Raw genomic sequence first — 12,316 nt, forward strand, 5'->3', positions numbered from 1 at the left:
GATTTTTTCTTGCGCGGAGGTATATCTCGTCTCTGCTTTCTCGATTCGCCGGCAGCTAGCTTGAATCAATGGTTTCTCGTTTCCCCCTCTCTTATCAGCGCTTTGATCTTCGCAGCGATGTGGCCATCCGGAGAGGGCTTCACCGTTCTTCCTGTGCGGTGCAATCTCTGTGGAAGCCACATGACTTACGACCATGTCCAAGAACACTTTCAAGTCTGCAATGTAAGAAGCTCTCTCTTTTTCTTGGAGTTCTTTCGCTCTCAAAACTTCGTTCTTTCTGTGCCTGAAGCTTTCGTCACGGCCGGTTGCGAAGCCGAGTCCTTTCTACTCCTCGCCACAGCCGTATAAGGAGCAGCTTTTCCATCCATCGCAACCATTGCAGCAAGAGCTTTCCCCTGACCGGTATCGCTGCCCGCATTCCCACCAGCATCGAAATGGCGTCGCCGCCGAGCGGAATGGAGCTCCTTCTCGTCGAGAGCTTCCGCCACAGCTTTGTCCTCAGATCGACGATACTTTCTCCGGAAGCGTCTCGGGCTCCGTTTCTCTTCCGAGGCAGCAGCACGTCTGTTGTCGACACCCCAGTCCCCCGACGATCCCACCCAGTCAAGATCGTGTCTTCGAGCATTCCCCTGGTAGCTCTGCTTGCACGAAACGATGTTCGCCGCACGAAGCTCTTCGCGGCTGCAAAGTTTCGGTGCCAGCATCGCCTCACGGGCGAAGGAAGGTGATCAGTGATCCCGAGCTTTGGAGGCGCTTAAACTCGCCCTTGGAGTCCGAGCCAGCGCCGCGTAGAACCAAGAAGTCGAGAACAGCAAAGCTCTCAACTTCGTCCGTGGAATACCACGAGCCTGTAAGTGTTCTTAGTGCTTTCACGACTTGGTGATGTGTGGCGATGTGTGATGAGGCTTGTTGCTTTGTTAACAGGAGCGCGGGAGGAACTCTATCAGCCCAGCTTGGTGCCGGTTATGTGAGATCGATTGCTTCACAGTGGAAGGTCTCAAGCACCATAGCAAGACTCGCGATCATATGGACAGATCGCTCGACATAGTTTCGTCCATCAAGAGCAGAAGTTGGCGAGCTCGCAGAAGCTAAAGCTAAATATTTTCGTGAGCTCTTTCTACTCGATCTACTACTAACTTTGCCTTTTTTGATCCAGATGTAGCTTTTGGTCTCGGACTTTATATATTATACGTATTCAAAGATCCCCAAAAGTCTTGATTCTCCCGGGACTTTTGGATTGTCTTGTTTTCGAGAGGGAGGAAGTTCTCTAGGGCCTATTGGTTATGGCCGATCAGTGTCCGCCTCTAGCATGGGCAGCTGATTACTATGTGACAGTGAACGGGCAATGCCAGCGCCAGAGTAGCTACTTTGGCAACCGCCCTTCGCTCAGCCAAGGCGTGGGATATGGTGTTGTTCTTGGATTTGGAGCGTTTTTTGCGTTCTTCACTTCGTTTCTGGTAACTATTGAGTGCATTATAGTTCCAGGCTGATGTCTTGATCGTAATTCCACAGGTTTGGCTGGAGAAGCGGTATATTGGAGCCAAGCACACCTCCGAGTGGTTCAACACAGCCGGTCGAAGCATCAAGACGGGTCTCATTGCGAGTGTGATCGTTTCTCAGGTCTGGAGCTTGCTCGTCACTATTCAGTGTTGGAGCTCAGTGCTCATTGCTCGTGTTCTAGTGGACTTGGGCAGCAACAATCTTGCAAAGCTCGAATGTTGCCTGGGAATACGGTGTCAGTGGCCCGTTCTGGTATGCCAGTGGGGCTACCATTCAGGTAAGCTAGATAGTTGACTGGTTGAGAGATCACAGCATGGTTTTCTATTTGCAGGTTCTGCTCTTTGGAATCATCGCAATTGAGATAAAAAGAAAAGCTCCTTCGGCTCACACGGTCTGCGAAATCGTGCGCGCAAGGTGGACTTTTCCATTTTAGTTGCTAGGATCAGAAGCTGATAAAAAAAACAAGATTCTGGTTTTGCAGATGGGGATTTGAAGCTCATATGGTGTTTCTTTGCTTCTGTTTCCTGACCAATGTAATCGTCACGGCAATGTTGCTGCTAGGTGGCTCCGCAGTAGTGAATGCTCTTACGGGAGTCGACATATATGCGGCAAGCTTCCTCATACCTCTTGGAGTGATCGTTTACACTCTTGCCGGAGGATTGAAAGCAACGTTTCTGGCTAGCTACATTCACTCTGTAATCGGTAAGACCGGTTCATTGCTCTTATCTGTTTTTGACACTCGCTTGTGCTCTGTAGTTCACGTCGTGCTTGTCATATTCGTCTACCTTGTCTACACGTCAAGCAGCAAGTTGGGAAGCCCTAGCGATGTTTATCGCAAACTTGTGGCAGCCGCGAGCAAGGAGAGAATCTGCAGTGAGCCTCTCTCACACGCAGGCCAGGCCTGTGGTCCGGTAAGCGGCAACTATGGCGGGTCATATGTCACAATGCTCAGCTCCGGCGGCCTCGTTTTTGGGATCATCAACATCGTGGGAAACTTTGGCACAGTTTTCGTTGACAACGTAAGTTGACGTTTAGATTCTTATCTGACCTCTAGAGATTTGTCAACTCCGTACAGGGCTACTGGATGAGCGCTATAGCCGCCCGGCCTTCGTCGACTCATAAAGGTTACTTGTTGGGAGGCCTGGTCTGGTTCGCGGTCCCTTTCTCGCTGGCAACGTCACTTGGACTTGGTGCTCTTGCGCTGGATCTTCCACTCACGGCAAGTGAGGCTGGCCATGGACTTGTGCCGCCGGCTACGGCCACTGCTCTCATGGGAAACAGTGGTGCCATCCTACTGCTCACCATGCTCTTCATGTACGTAGCTTCTCTTCCTTCTTTATATATCTCACACATTCTCTTTTACGTTTGTGTTCTACCAGGGCCGTCACCTCCGCGGGATCCTCGGAGCTCGTAGCAGTGTCGTCGCTGTGCACGTATGACATCTACCGGACATACATCAACCCCAAGGCGACCGGGAAGCAGATCTTGAGAGTCTCGAGGCTCGTGGTTCTCAGCTTTGGATGCTTCATGGGAGTTTTAGCCGTGGCTCTGAACAAGGCTGGCGTCTCGCTCGGCTGGATGTACCTCGCAATGGGAGTCATGGTTGGCTCTGCGGTGATGCCGATAGCTTTCCTTCTCCTGTGGAGCAAGGCCAACGCGAAGGGTGCGATCGCGGGAACTATAGTGGGATGTATAGCCGGGGTGACGACATGGCTTTCAGTGACCAAGGCCGAGTATGGACGCGTGAACTTGGACACCACAGGCAGGAACGCACCAATGCTGGCTGGGAACCTGGTGTCCATACTCACCGGCGGTGCTATCCACGCTTTGCTGAGCTACTTACAGCCCGAGAGCTACACCTGGGACACCACCAAGAACATTACCATGGTGGAGGTCGACGACAAACCGGAGGTTTCGGAGGAGGAACTCAGCGAAGCGAAGCTGCAACACGCTCGAAAGTGGATCATTCGGTGGGGCGTGGGGTTCACTCTGCTGATAGCAGTGCTGTGGCCCTTGGCGTCACTTCCGGCCAAGGAGTTTAGCTTGGAATACTTCACGTTCTGGGCCGTGATCGCCATCGTGTGGGGGACCGTGGGCTCGGTGGTGATCATCCTGCTGCCGCTGGTGGAGAGCTGGGAGACGATCATGCTGGTACTCAAGGGGATGTTTACGTTTAACAGCAGCCCGGTTGAGGCGAAGTCTCACCAGACTGGTGTGATCGCTGGACCCTGATACGAAGGAAGAACAACACACCAAGTACGTAATTCTTTGTATGATTTTTCATTTCTTTCCAGGAGAAGTTTGTGATTGAAGTTCAAGAATAAGCTCGCTCGGCACCAAGTACGTATATACTGTTTGTTTCATACTTGTTCTTAATGGGAAAGCCACACTTTAATGAAAGCTTTCTTGAGCTCACAGCTTCCACGTACGTATAAAGTTGATGATGAAAGCTTTTCTGAGCTCACAGCTTCCAAGTACGTATCGTTTAGTTTTGCTTCTGTCGTCCATCTCGCAGGGGCTCCTCCATGGGACGGACGTTCTTCAGCTTCCCTGGGTTGAGCATGACGAGCACGTCCTTCGTGGAGGGGCGGTCCTGTGGATTCAACTTGGTGCACAAGCAAGCGATTCGCATCGCCCGCTTCATCTCGGTTATCTCGTCCAGATTGGCAAATGCCGGGTTTTGGCCGAGAGTATCATCGCCGCCACCTTCTTCCCCTCCTCGCGCTGCTGGCTTGAGCAGTGTCGGGTCGATCCCCTTGAGCTCCTGTGGATCGGTCGAAAGGCGCCAATGCCGTGGGCGAGACTCCGGAGTCTGGATCGCGGGTTTGACCCGGGAGAGGACTTTTGGACTATTGGAGCCACAGGAGAGGATTAAAAGACGCATCACCATCTCATCGTCGCCATACGGCGCCAAATGTGTCGTCCGGTTCGCCAGATGAGCGATCGAGAAAACTTTAGACCAGAATCGAGGCTGGAAACTCTGGTTCTAAAGCTCCCTTGAAAGTTCCAAATTTTCGTGTGTGAGTGGAAAGGGATGGGAGCCATGGAGGAGAGCACCGTCGCCGACGCTAGCACTACCAAGGTGAGGAATTTCTCTTGGAAGAAATTAAGGAGAATGGAAGACACATTGGTGCTTTCGCCTTTGTAAGGATCTTGAAAATGGCGAAGATCTGGAGAAAGAGAGCTTCATCACAAAGGACGGCACTGTGGATTGGAAGAACAATCCTGCTGATAGGAGAACTACCGGCGGCTGGAAAGCGTGTCCTTATATCTTGGGTGAGCAACAAAAAAACGAAACTTTTTGATATCTTGCTTGATCTTGCCTTGAACAGGAAACGAATGCTGTGAGAGGCTTGCCTACTATGGAATGTCCATAAACTTGGTGGTGTTTCTGACCGACAAACTCCATCAGCACAACGCGACTGCATCGACCAATGTGACGAACTGGTCTGGAACTTGTGACATCACTCCTCTCATAGGAGCTTTCTTGGCCGATGCCTACCTCGGTCGCTACTGGACGATCGCTGCCTTCTCTTCTGTATACTTTGTGGTAAGTTCTTCTTTCTCGACTTTCATAGCTTCGCAGCTAAAAGTTCGTTTTTCTTACAGGGAATGGTTCTGCTCACGTTATCAGCGTCAGTTCCATCGTTAAAACCACCATCTTGTGTGGGGGACGTTTGTCCTGGGGCCTCGCCTGGTCAGATCGGATCATTCTATCTGGCTCTCTATCTGGTAGCGCTGGGCACTGGTGGAATCAAGCCTTGCGTTTCAACCTTTGGAGCAGACCAGTTTGACGACGAAGACCCCTCGGAGAAGAAGTATATGACTGTCTTCTTCAACTGGTTCTACTTCTCGATCAACGTCGGTGCCATGATCGCCAGCACCTTTCTCGTCTACATCCAGCAAAGCGTCAACTGGGCCTGGGGATTTGGCATACCGGCAGCAGCAATGGGAATAGCCATTGTGAGCTTCTTCATCGGGTCCAAGCAGTACAGGCACCAGAAACCAGGAGGAAGTCCGCTCACTCGGATCGCTCAAGTTATCGTCGCAGCCATCCGGAACTGGAGGCTACGTCTTCCAGCCGACGAGACCATGCTCTACGAGGTCGACGGGAAGGCGTCCGCCATCGAAGGGAGCCGAAAAATCCAGCACACAGCAGAATACAGGTGAAGTGCTCCTTATATATTTTTGCGGGCTTCGCTTCGTTCTAAGTTCTTGTGACTTTCGGTTTGAAAGTTTCCTGGACAAGGCAGCGATCGAGGACAAGTCCAGACCGACGACAAAGTGGAATCTTTGCACGGTCACTCAAGTCGAGGAAGTGAAGATCCTGCTACGAATCGTTCCTATCTGGGCCAGCGTCATCGTCTTCTCCACAGTCTATGCTCAGATGTCGACGTTGTTCGTGGTGCAAGGCCTCAAGATGGACTACATCCTCGGCACCTTCAAGGTCCCGTCGGCATCGCTCTCCATGTTTGACCCGCTCAGCGTGTTGATCTTGGTCCCGATCTACGACCGCCTGCTCGTCCCCTTCGTCCGCAAGTACACCGGCCATCCACAGGGATTCACGCAGCTCCAGAGGATGGGAATCGGTCTCGTCATCTCCACGATCTCCATGGTGGTGGCGGCGGTCCTGGAGATCCAGCGTCTGCGAGTCGCGAGGGAGAAAGGCCTGGTGGATGCCGACGACAAGAACTTCCCGAAGCTCCTCAACGCGCAGCTCAGCATCTTCTGGCAAATCCCCCAGTACTTCATCATCGGGGCGTCGGAGGTGTTCACCTTCATCGGGCAGCTCGAGTTCTTCTACGAGCAGTCGCCCGACGCCATGCGGAGCTTGGGCTCGGCGCTGTCGCTGGCGACGGTGGCGCTCGGGAACTACCTCTCGAGCTTGCTGGTGACCATAGTCACCAAGATCACCCGGAGGGATGGGAAGCCCGGATGGATCGCCGACAACCTCAACCATGGCCACATTGACTACTTCTTTTGGCTCTTGGTAGCGCTCAGCGTCGTCAACTTTCTCTTCTATCTTCCATTCGCGTATCGCTTCAAGTATAAGGCGACTAAGTAAAAGAAAAGCTTGACTGTGTACAGTAAAAGTCAAGCTTTAGTCAACGAGGGGAGTGTGATCTGGTCAAAGCCTCGGACGAGCCAACAAAAAATACTCATATTTTAAACGAGGACGGAGTGTCCTGGAGACGATCATGCTGGTGGGTGTTTACGTTTAACAGCAGCCCGGTTGAGACGAAGAAGTCTCGCCAGGCTGGTGTGATCGCCGGACCCTGATACGAAGGAAGACCAACACACCAAGTACGTAATTCTTGGTTTGATTTCTCATTGAGAAGTTTGTGATTGAAGTTCAAGAATAAGCTCGCTCGTCACCAAGTACGTATATAATGTTTGTTTCATACTTGTTCTTAATGGGAAAGCCACACTTTAATGAAAGCTTTCTTGAGCTCACAGCTTCCACGTACGTATAAAGTTGATGATGAAAAGCTTTCCTGAGCTCACAGCTTCCAAGTACGTATCGTTTAGTTTTTCTCCTCTCATCCATCTCGCAGGAGCTCCTCCATGGGACGGACGTTCTCCAGCTTCCCTGGGTTGAGCATGACGAGCACGTCCTTCGTGGAGGGGCGGTCCTGTGGATTCAACTTGGTGCACAAGCAAGCGATTCGCATCGCCCGCTTCATCTCGGTTATCTCGTCCAGATTCGCAAATGCCGGGTTTTGGCCGAGAGTATCATCGCCGCCACCTTCTTCTCCTGCTCGCGCTGCTGGCTTGAGCAGTGTCGGGTCGATCCCCTTGAGCTCCTGGCCGCTCTGGACGAGGTAGCACATCCACGGCACGATGCCGCCGGGGAAATCCTTGAAGAACTCGTCGGTGGGCTCGCGGCCGCTGATGAGCACGCCGAGGACGATGCCCATGCTGTAGACGTCGCTGCTCACGGTGAACTTGCATGTCTGGTGGTACTCGGGCGCGATGTACCCGATGGTGCCCGCCACCTGCGTCGTGACGTGCGTCATGCCGTCGGGCAGCGCCTTGGCCAGCCCGAAGTCGCCCAGGTGCGCCTCCAGCTCCTCGTCCAGCAAGATGTTGCTCGTCTTGAGGTCGCGGTGGAGAATCTTTGGGCTGCAATCGAAGTGGAGGTACTTAAGCCCGCGCACCATGCCGGTGGCGATCCGCTGCCGCGCGGACCACTCGAGCTCCATCGCGCCGTCGCGGACCCGGGCCAGCACGTCCTGGAGGCTACCGCGCGGCATGTACTGGTAGAGGAGGAGGTGGGCGTCGGGCTTGAGTATGTACGCGTAGAGCCACGCGAGGTTGACGTGGCGGATCTTGCCAAGTGTCTCCATCTCGGCGAGCGTGTGGCGCTTGCCGAAGCTGCCCTTGCCGCTGGATCGCGAGCCATCGGACGACGACGGCGGCTCGGGCGGCTGGATCGGGATTCGCTTGACCGCCACCTCCATGCCGCCCTCAAGCACGGCTTTGTAGACCTTGCCTGCGCCGCCGGCGCCCAGGAGGGGCATTTGCTGGAAGGACTCTGGGGAATCGAGGAAGGCGAGCATCTTGGGCGTGAGCTTGTGGAAGAAGATGATGGGACCGTTCTTGGCGCGCGCGCGCTTGTAGATGATGATCCCCGCGCGCGCGATGATGCCCACGAGCACGCCCGAGACCGAGCCGGCGAGCACGCCCAGCGCCGCGCCGATGCCCCACCGCCGCGCCCTGCTGCGCCCCTTGTGCCGCGGGGGTGACCCTGCCGGGGCGGCGCTGGGCGATGGAGCTTCGCTGCCATTGGAGCTCGGAGGGGTCGGCGATTGCGATGGCGATGGAGCTGTAGCGCCGTCCTGGAGGAGCGCTCGCCGGGCACTGGAATAGTGCTTCTTCGTGGTGATGATCGAGGATGGAGGACACTCGCGATCTAAGGGCCAGCCACAGAGGCCGGGATTCCCAGCGAATGCCGCGGCGCTGCGCAGGGAATTCCCATTCCCATTCCCATTCCCAGTAGGGATCCGACCCACGAGGCGATTGCTGGAGAGATCGATGGAGCGGAGCTTGGGCAGCTGGGCAATCTCGTCCGGGATGAGGCCCGAGAGACGATTGCCGGACAGATCCAGCACGCGGAGCTCCGAGAGGAGCCCCAGCCGCGGGGAGAGCTCACCTTCCAGGAGAGATTTGGGCAGCCGGATGGAGACGACGCGGAATCCCTGGCTGCCGTGGATCCACGAGCACTCCACGCCGCTCCAGGCGGTGCAAGCCTCCTCGTCGCGGCGCCAGGAGCGCAGCGCGCCGCTGGGGTCGTGGCGGATGTGGGTGGCGAAGGAGCGGAGAGCCGCGATGTCGGAGGTGTCCACGCTCGTCGCGAATTCCAATTCCTCTCCATGGCAGCCGCCCAAGAGGAGAAGAACCCATAAGCTGGAGAGGATGAGCGCCAGGAATCCCGCCATCGCTGGAGGGAGGCCCAGCTAGAAGAAGAAGAAACTAAACATCCCAGTGACCTCTATCTTCCCTTCTGCATTCTTTAAAGAAGGTATATCGTGAGTTGACCGGCATGTTGGTCAGTTCAAAGTAGAACTCTCTTCGTCAAAGTCAACTAGTATATTCGGGCTTTTTGACTTGACTACATTAGGGTTAGGACTTATTGACATGTCGATTATTTTGTACTTTAATCGATAGTTGACTTTAAAAATTAACATAGAGTTCTAAGATCACACCACTCTAAGACGTTAAGATAGGTGGCAAAACATCCGACTTCGCTCCCAGGATGTTGGCCTTGGTGTCCGGGAACTGCGATCGCCCCGGAAGCTCGCAAACCTCTCCAGTGGTCGTGATTCCAATCGGGTAGCTCAGCAAATGCCCGGGGAGATCCACCACCTCTTCGCCGGCAAACATCGCCCAGTACTCGTCCGCGAGCTCGTTCACCTTCCTCACGCACTCCAAGCTCGAGGGGTGGAGGTACGCGTTGTCCAGCTTGCCGAGATGCTCGTACCACAGCGACATCCGGAAGCCGTGGACGTCGCCGCGAGGAGCGTGGTGGTGACACGTGTGGAACGGCTGGTACGCTCCCATGGCGATCTCCGTGTCGCGGCCGCCGTCCATGGAGCGCTGGTTGATGTTGGCCGACCCGACGATGATGTACTCGTCGTCCACTGTTACGAGAAAGTCTAGTCAGTCAAGTGTACTAGAACAAAAACTATGACTATGGACTCGACCGTGAAAGTTTGAGCGTGGAAAGAAAACGAAAAGGCTGGAAGACTTACCGATCATCATCTTGGAGTGAACGTAGATCATGAACCTCCTGTGCTCCTGTGCTGCCTTGTAGTTCGTTGCCTCCTCCTCGATGGCCTCCGGCGGGACGTAGTCGCCGTCTTGCGGGGTCTCTCGGTTTCCCAGGCAGAAGAAAGTGAGGTAGTCCTTTGGACTCTCGTCGGTGATCCCCTTGGCGTCCAAAGCCTGCGCAATCGACCTGTACATCATGTCCAGCGTCTTCTTCTGCCAGTCGAGGATGGCGAGCACCTGTCCACTCTCGGGGAGTCCCTCAGGCCACATTGGAACCACCACGTAGATGACGAACCGCTCGCCCTGCTCGATCTTGTTGACGACTTTGAGAGCCAGCTCTCTGGCGATCAAGTGGTACGCACCGGCGTCGGTGTCAGTGTCCCACGCAAACGAGCTCCCAAGGAAGTACTGGTTCTCGATGTAGATGAAGTCCTTTGCTCGCCGGATGGCATGAATGTAGGCGTCCTGGATGCTGCGGTCGATGGTGCTGTCTTTGCCGCTCACAAGCCCAGCCTTGGCCGCGAGCTCTGGATCCTCGGGGAAGTTTGCCGCGGCACCACCGTCGATAGACCGGAACAGCTGAACGTTCCATGTCGAGGGATCGTCCCGGAAAGTCACCTCGGCCGGGGGCTCGATGTCGCTGACTTCTCTTATTGGCAGCAGCAAGTCCTTCTCGTCCGCCTGCTTCAGCCACCGCTGCTCGAAGTTGTGGAGGACGTCCCAGGCAACCGGCCCCTCGAGCTTGGAATGGATGTCATGCCACGGCTCTCTCGGCCCTCCCTTCTTGATGCTCGCGGTCTGGAAATTTGGCTGGTGGAAGTCGTCACCATGGTAGGAATCGAGCGTCCGGAAGAGCGAGTGGTACTGGTTGTCGTAGCGTCCATCGCAGAGGTCGATCCCTCCCACGAAGCTGACAATTCTTCGCTGCTGCGAATCACCCTGAGCTCCCGGGAGAGGAGAATCGACAATGATGGTCTTCTGGTGGTGAGTGAACATGGTGCCGATCTGGAACTCTTGCACCACGCTCAAGCCGTCGTCTGGATTGCGCGGACACAGCAAGCACTTGACCTGCGTGCCCCTGAAGTAGTCGAGAGTTTCCTGGTCGTGAGTTGCCATGAGCCCGTCCATCCTGACGATGGGAATCGACGTCCTGTCGTCCCACACCAGCATGAGCACACGAACTCCCTCCTCGGCTTTCCTCTTGAGAAGCTCGCCGAGAGTGACGCCAGAGCTGCCGGGGATTTGCCTCTCGGGATCTCGGATGAGCTTGATCTCGGTGTAGACGGACCAGCCGGTGATATAGATGAGGTGCTTGGCATTGGTGAGAGCTTCAAAGACGTCCTCCCAGCACCTGGTCTCGGCATGCTTCCCACCACCCGCGAGCTTGATATCGGGCAGGAAGTTCTCGGTCATATGAGCGTCCTGGTAGAGTGTCACCTTGCATCCCTTCCGCTGCTGGCAGTACGTGAAAGGCACACCCTGGAACTTCCTTCCATCGCAAAGTCCTCGGCCAAAGCGAGGATCGTTGGTGGCCTCGTGGAACTGGAGCTTGATCCGGACCTTGGAGTCGCCACGCTTCTCACCGTTGTCGTCGTAGAGATCATACCAGTTCTCCACAGTCTCGCCGCTGAGGAGCTCCGAGACCTCGATGCTAGCTCGGCCCAGGAGCACCGCCCCGATGGCCTTGTCGTCCTTGATGGTCACCACCACCTTGGAAACATTGTGTGCGCAGTAAATGTGGAAGCTCTCGTTCCATGACTCGCCCTTTCCAATCATGCGCGTCCGGCCCACGCGAGTCTTCTCCAGATCGACCGTGGCATAGAACTTGTGTGAGCCATCGCCAGTGATTCCTCCGATAATCTGGAGCAAGGGAAAAAAAAGGATGATCAATAGCGCAAGAACTCCAAAGAAATGTGCCAAAGAAGAAGAAATCTTGGACAAGATTTGGGATCTGGCTAGGCCTAGATCACGGCCGCAGAAAATTGGCTCTAGATCGATCGAGATAGCACACCTTATTGAAGAAACCCCCGGCGCTGTGATCGTGCTCCAGGTCCGAGGCCTCGTAGATCGTGGCATGGAGGGTTCCATGGAGGAGAATGAACGCCATTGCCCGAAATCCCTGCAAAATCCGGCGATTTAGACCTCCAATCGATCCCCAAGGCCCGCGGTCGCGAATCCGGGCGCTTGCTTACCTCGAGATCAAGATGCTAGGCGATGGACGAGCGATAGCGAGGGAAGAACAGTAAGCAGGGCTGTAGCTTTTATATCGCTACGTGTCCTCTTCCTTTTTAATCTATTTTATCTCTGTTGCCCGTTTCGGTTAAAGGCACGATCCAAATAACGCGCATTCTTTCACCTTTACCCCACCGACACTTAAATCTCACATGGTTGGAGCACTTTGTTAGCGCCGCTGCTTAGCTAGCACTTAGCGGGAAAACCTTGCTTACAAGCAACATCATGGTTCCATAGTGTAGTGGTCATCACGTTTGCTTTACACGCAAAAGGCCGCGAGTTCGAAACTCGCTGGAACCATCTTGTTAATTGA

At 54.7% G+C, this 12,316-nt stretch overlaps 4 protein-coding genes and 1 non-coding gene across 5 annotated transcripts; 3 read left to right on the forward strand and 2 right to left on the reverse strand.

Moving 5' to 3' along the window:
* The first annotated feature begins 720 nt into the window (after window positions 1-720).
* On the forward strand, window positions 721-3,915 carry LOC9629230 (urea-proton symporter DUR3). Its single transcript, XM_002992504.2, has 9 exons — window positions 721-850; window positions 925-1,457; window positions 1,513-1,620; window positions 1,682-1,777; window positions 1,832-1,914; window positions 1,982-2,202; window positions 2,257-2,519; window positions 2,576-2,814; window positions 2,880-3,915. The coding sequence occupies exons 2-9, from the start codon at window positions 1,284-1,286 to the stop codon at window positions 3,730-3,732; spliced, it is 2,037 nt and encodes a 678-aa protein (XP_002992550.1). The 5' UTR covers window positions 721-850; window positions 925-1,283; the 3' UTR covers window positions 3,733-3,915.
* Window positions 3,916-3,961: 46 nt separating this feature from the next.
* On the reverse strand, window positions 3,962-8,994 carry LOC112343166. Its single transcript, XM_024666227.1, has 5 exons — window positions 7,044-8,994; window positions 6,673-6,776; window positions 5,854-6,578; window positions 5,287-5,561; window positions 3,962-4,486 (listed from the first exon to the last, which is right to left on the reverse strand). Exons 1-5 carry the CDS (start codon window positions 8,937-8,939, stop codon window positions 3,986-3,988), a joined length of 3,501 nt encoding a protein of 1,166 aa, XP_024521995.1. The 5' UTR covers window positions 8,940-8,994; the 3' UTR covers window positions 3,962-3,985.
* On the forward strand, window positions 4,474-6,939 carry LOC9629231 (protein NRT1/ PTR FAMILY 8.2). The gene is made up of 5 exons (XM_002992505.2): window positions 4,474-4,582; window positions 4,650-4,776; window positions 4,833-5,050; window positions 5,110-5,666; window positions 5,737-6,939. Exons 1-5 carry the CDS (start codon window positions 4,535-4,537, stop codon window positions 6,563-6,565), a joined length of 1,779 nt encoding a protein of 592 aa, XP_002992551.2. The 5' UTR covers window positions 4,474-4,534; the 3' UTR covers window positions 6,566-6,939.
* A 129-nt stretch (window positions 8,995-9,123) lies between the features above and the next one.
* Window positions 9,124-12,050, reverse strand: LOC9629457 (phospholipase D alpha 1). Its single transcript, XM_002992526.2, has 4 exons — window positions 11,964-12,050; window positions 11,783-11,890; window positions 9,753-11,631; window positions 9,124-9,641 (listed from the first exon to the last, which is right to left on the reverse strand). Exons 2-4 carry the CDS (start codon window positions 11,876-11,878, stop codon window positions 9,211-9,213), a joined length of 2,406 nt encoding a protein of 801 aa, XP_002992572.1. The 5' UTR covers window positions 11,879-11,890; window positions 11,964-12,050; the 3' UTR covers window positions 9,124-9,210.
* Window positions 12,051-12,230: 180 nt separating this feature from the next.
* Window positions 12,231-12,303, forward strand: TRNAV-UAC. Its single transcript has one exon. It is a non-coding gene; the product is annotated as a tRNA-Val (tRNA).
* The last annotated feature ends 13 nt before the right edge of the window (window positions 12,304-12,316 follow it).

The sequence above is a fragment of the Selaginella moellendorffii genome, unplaced genomic scaffold (genome assembly GCF_000143415.4).
Source record: "Selaginella moellendorffii unplaced genomic scaffold, v1.0 SELMOscaffold_137, whole genome shotgun sequence".
In the NCBI taxonomy this organism is placed as follows: Eukaryota; Viridiplantae; Streptophyta; class Lycopodiopsida; order Selaginellales; family Selaginellaceae; genus Selaginella; species Selaginella moellendorffii.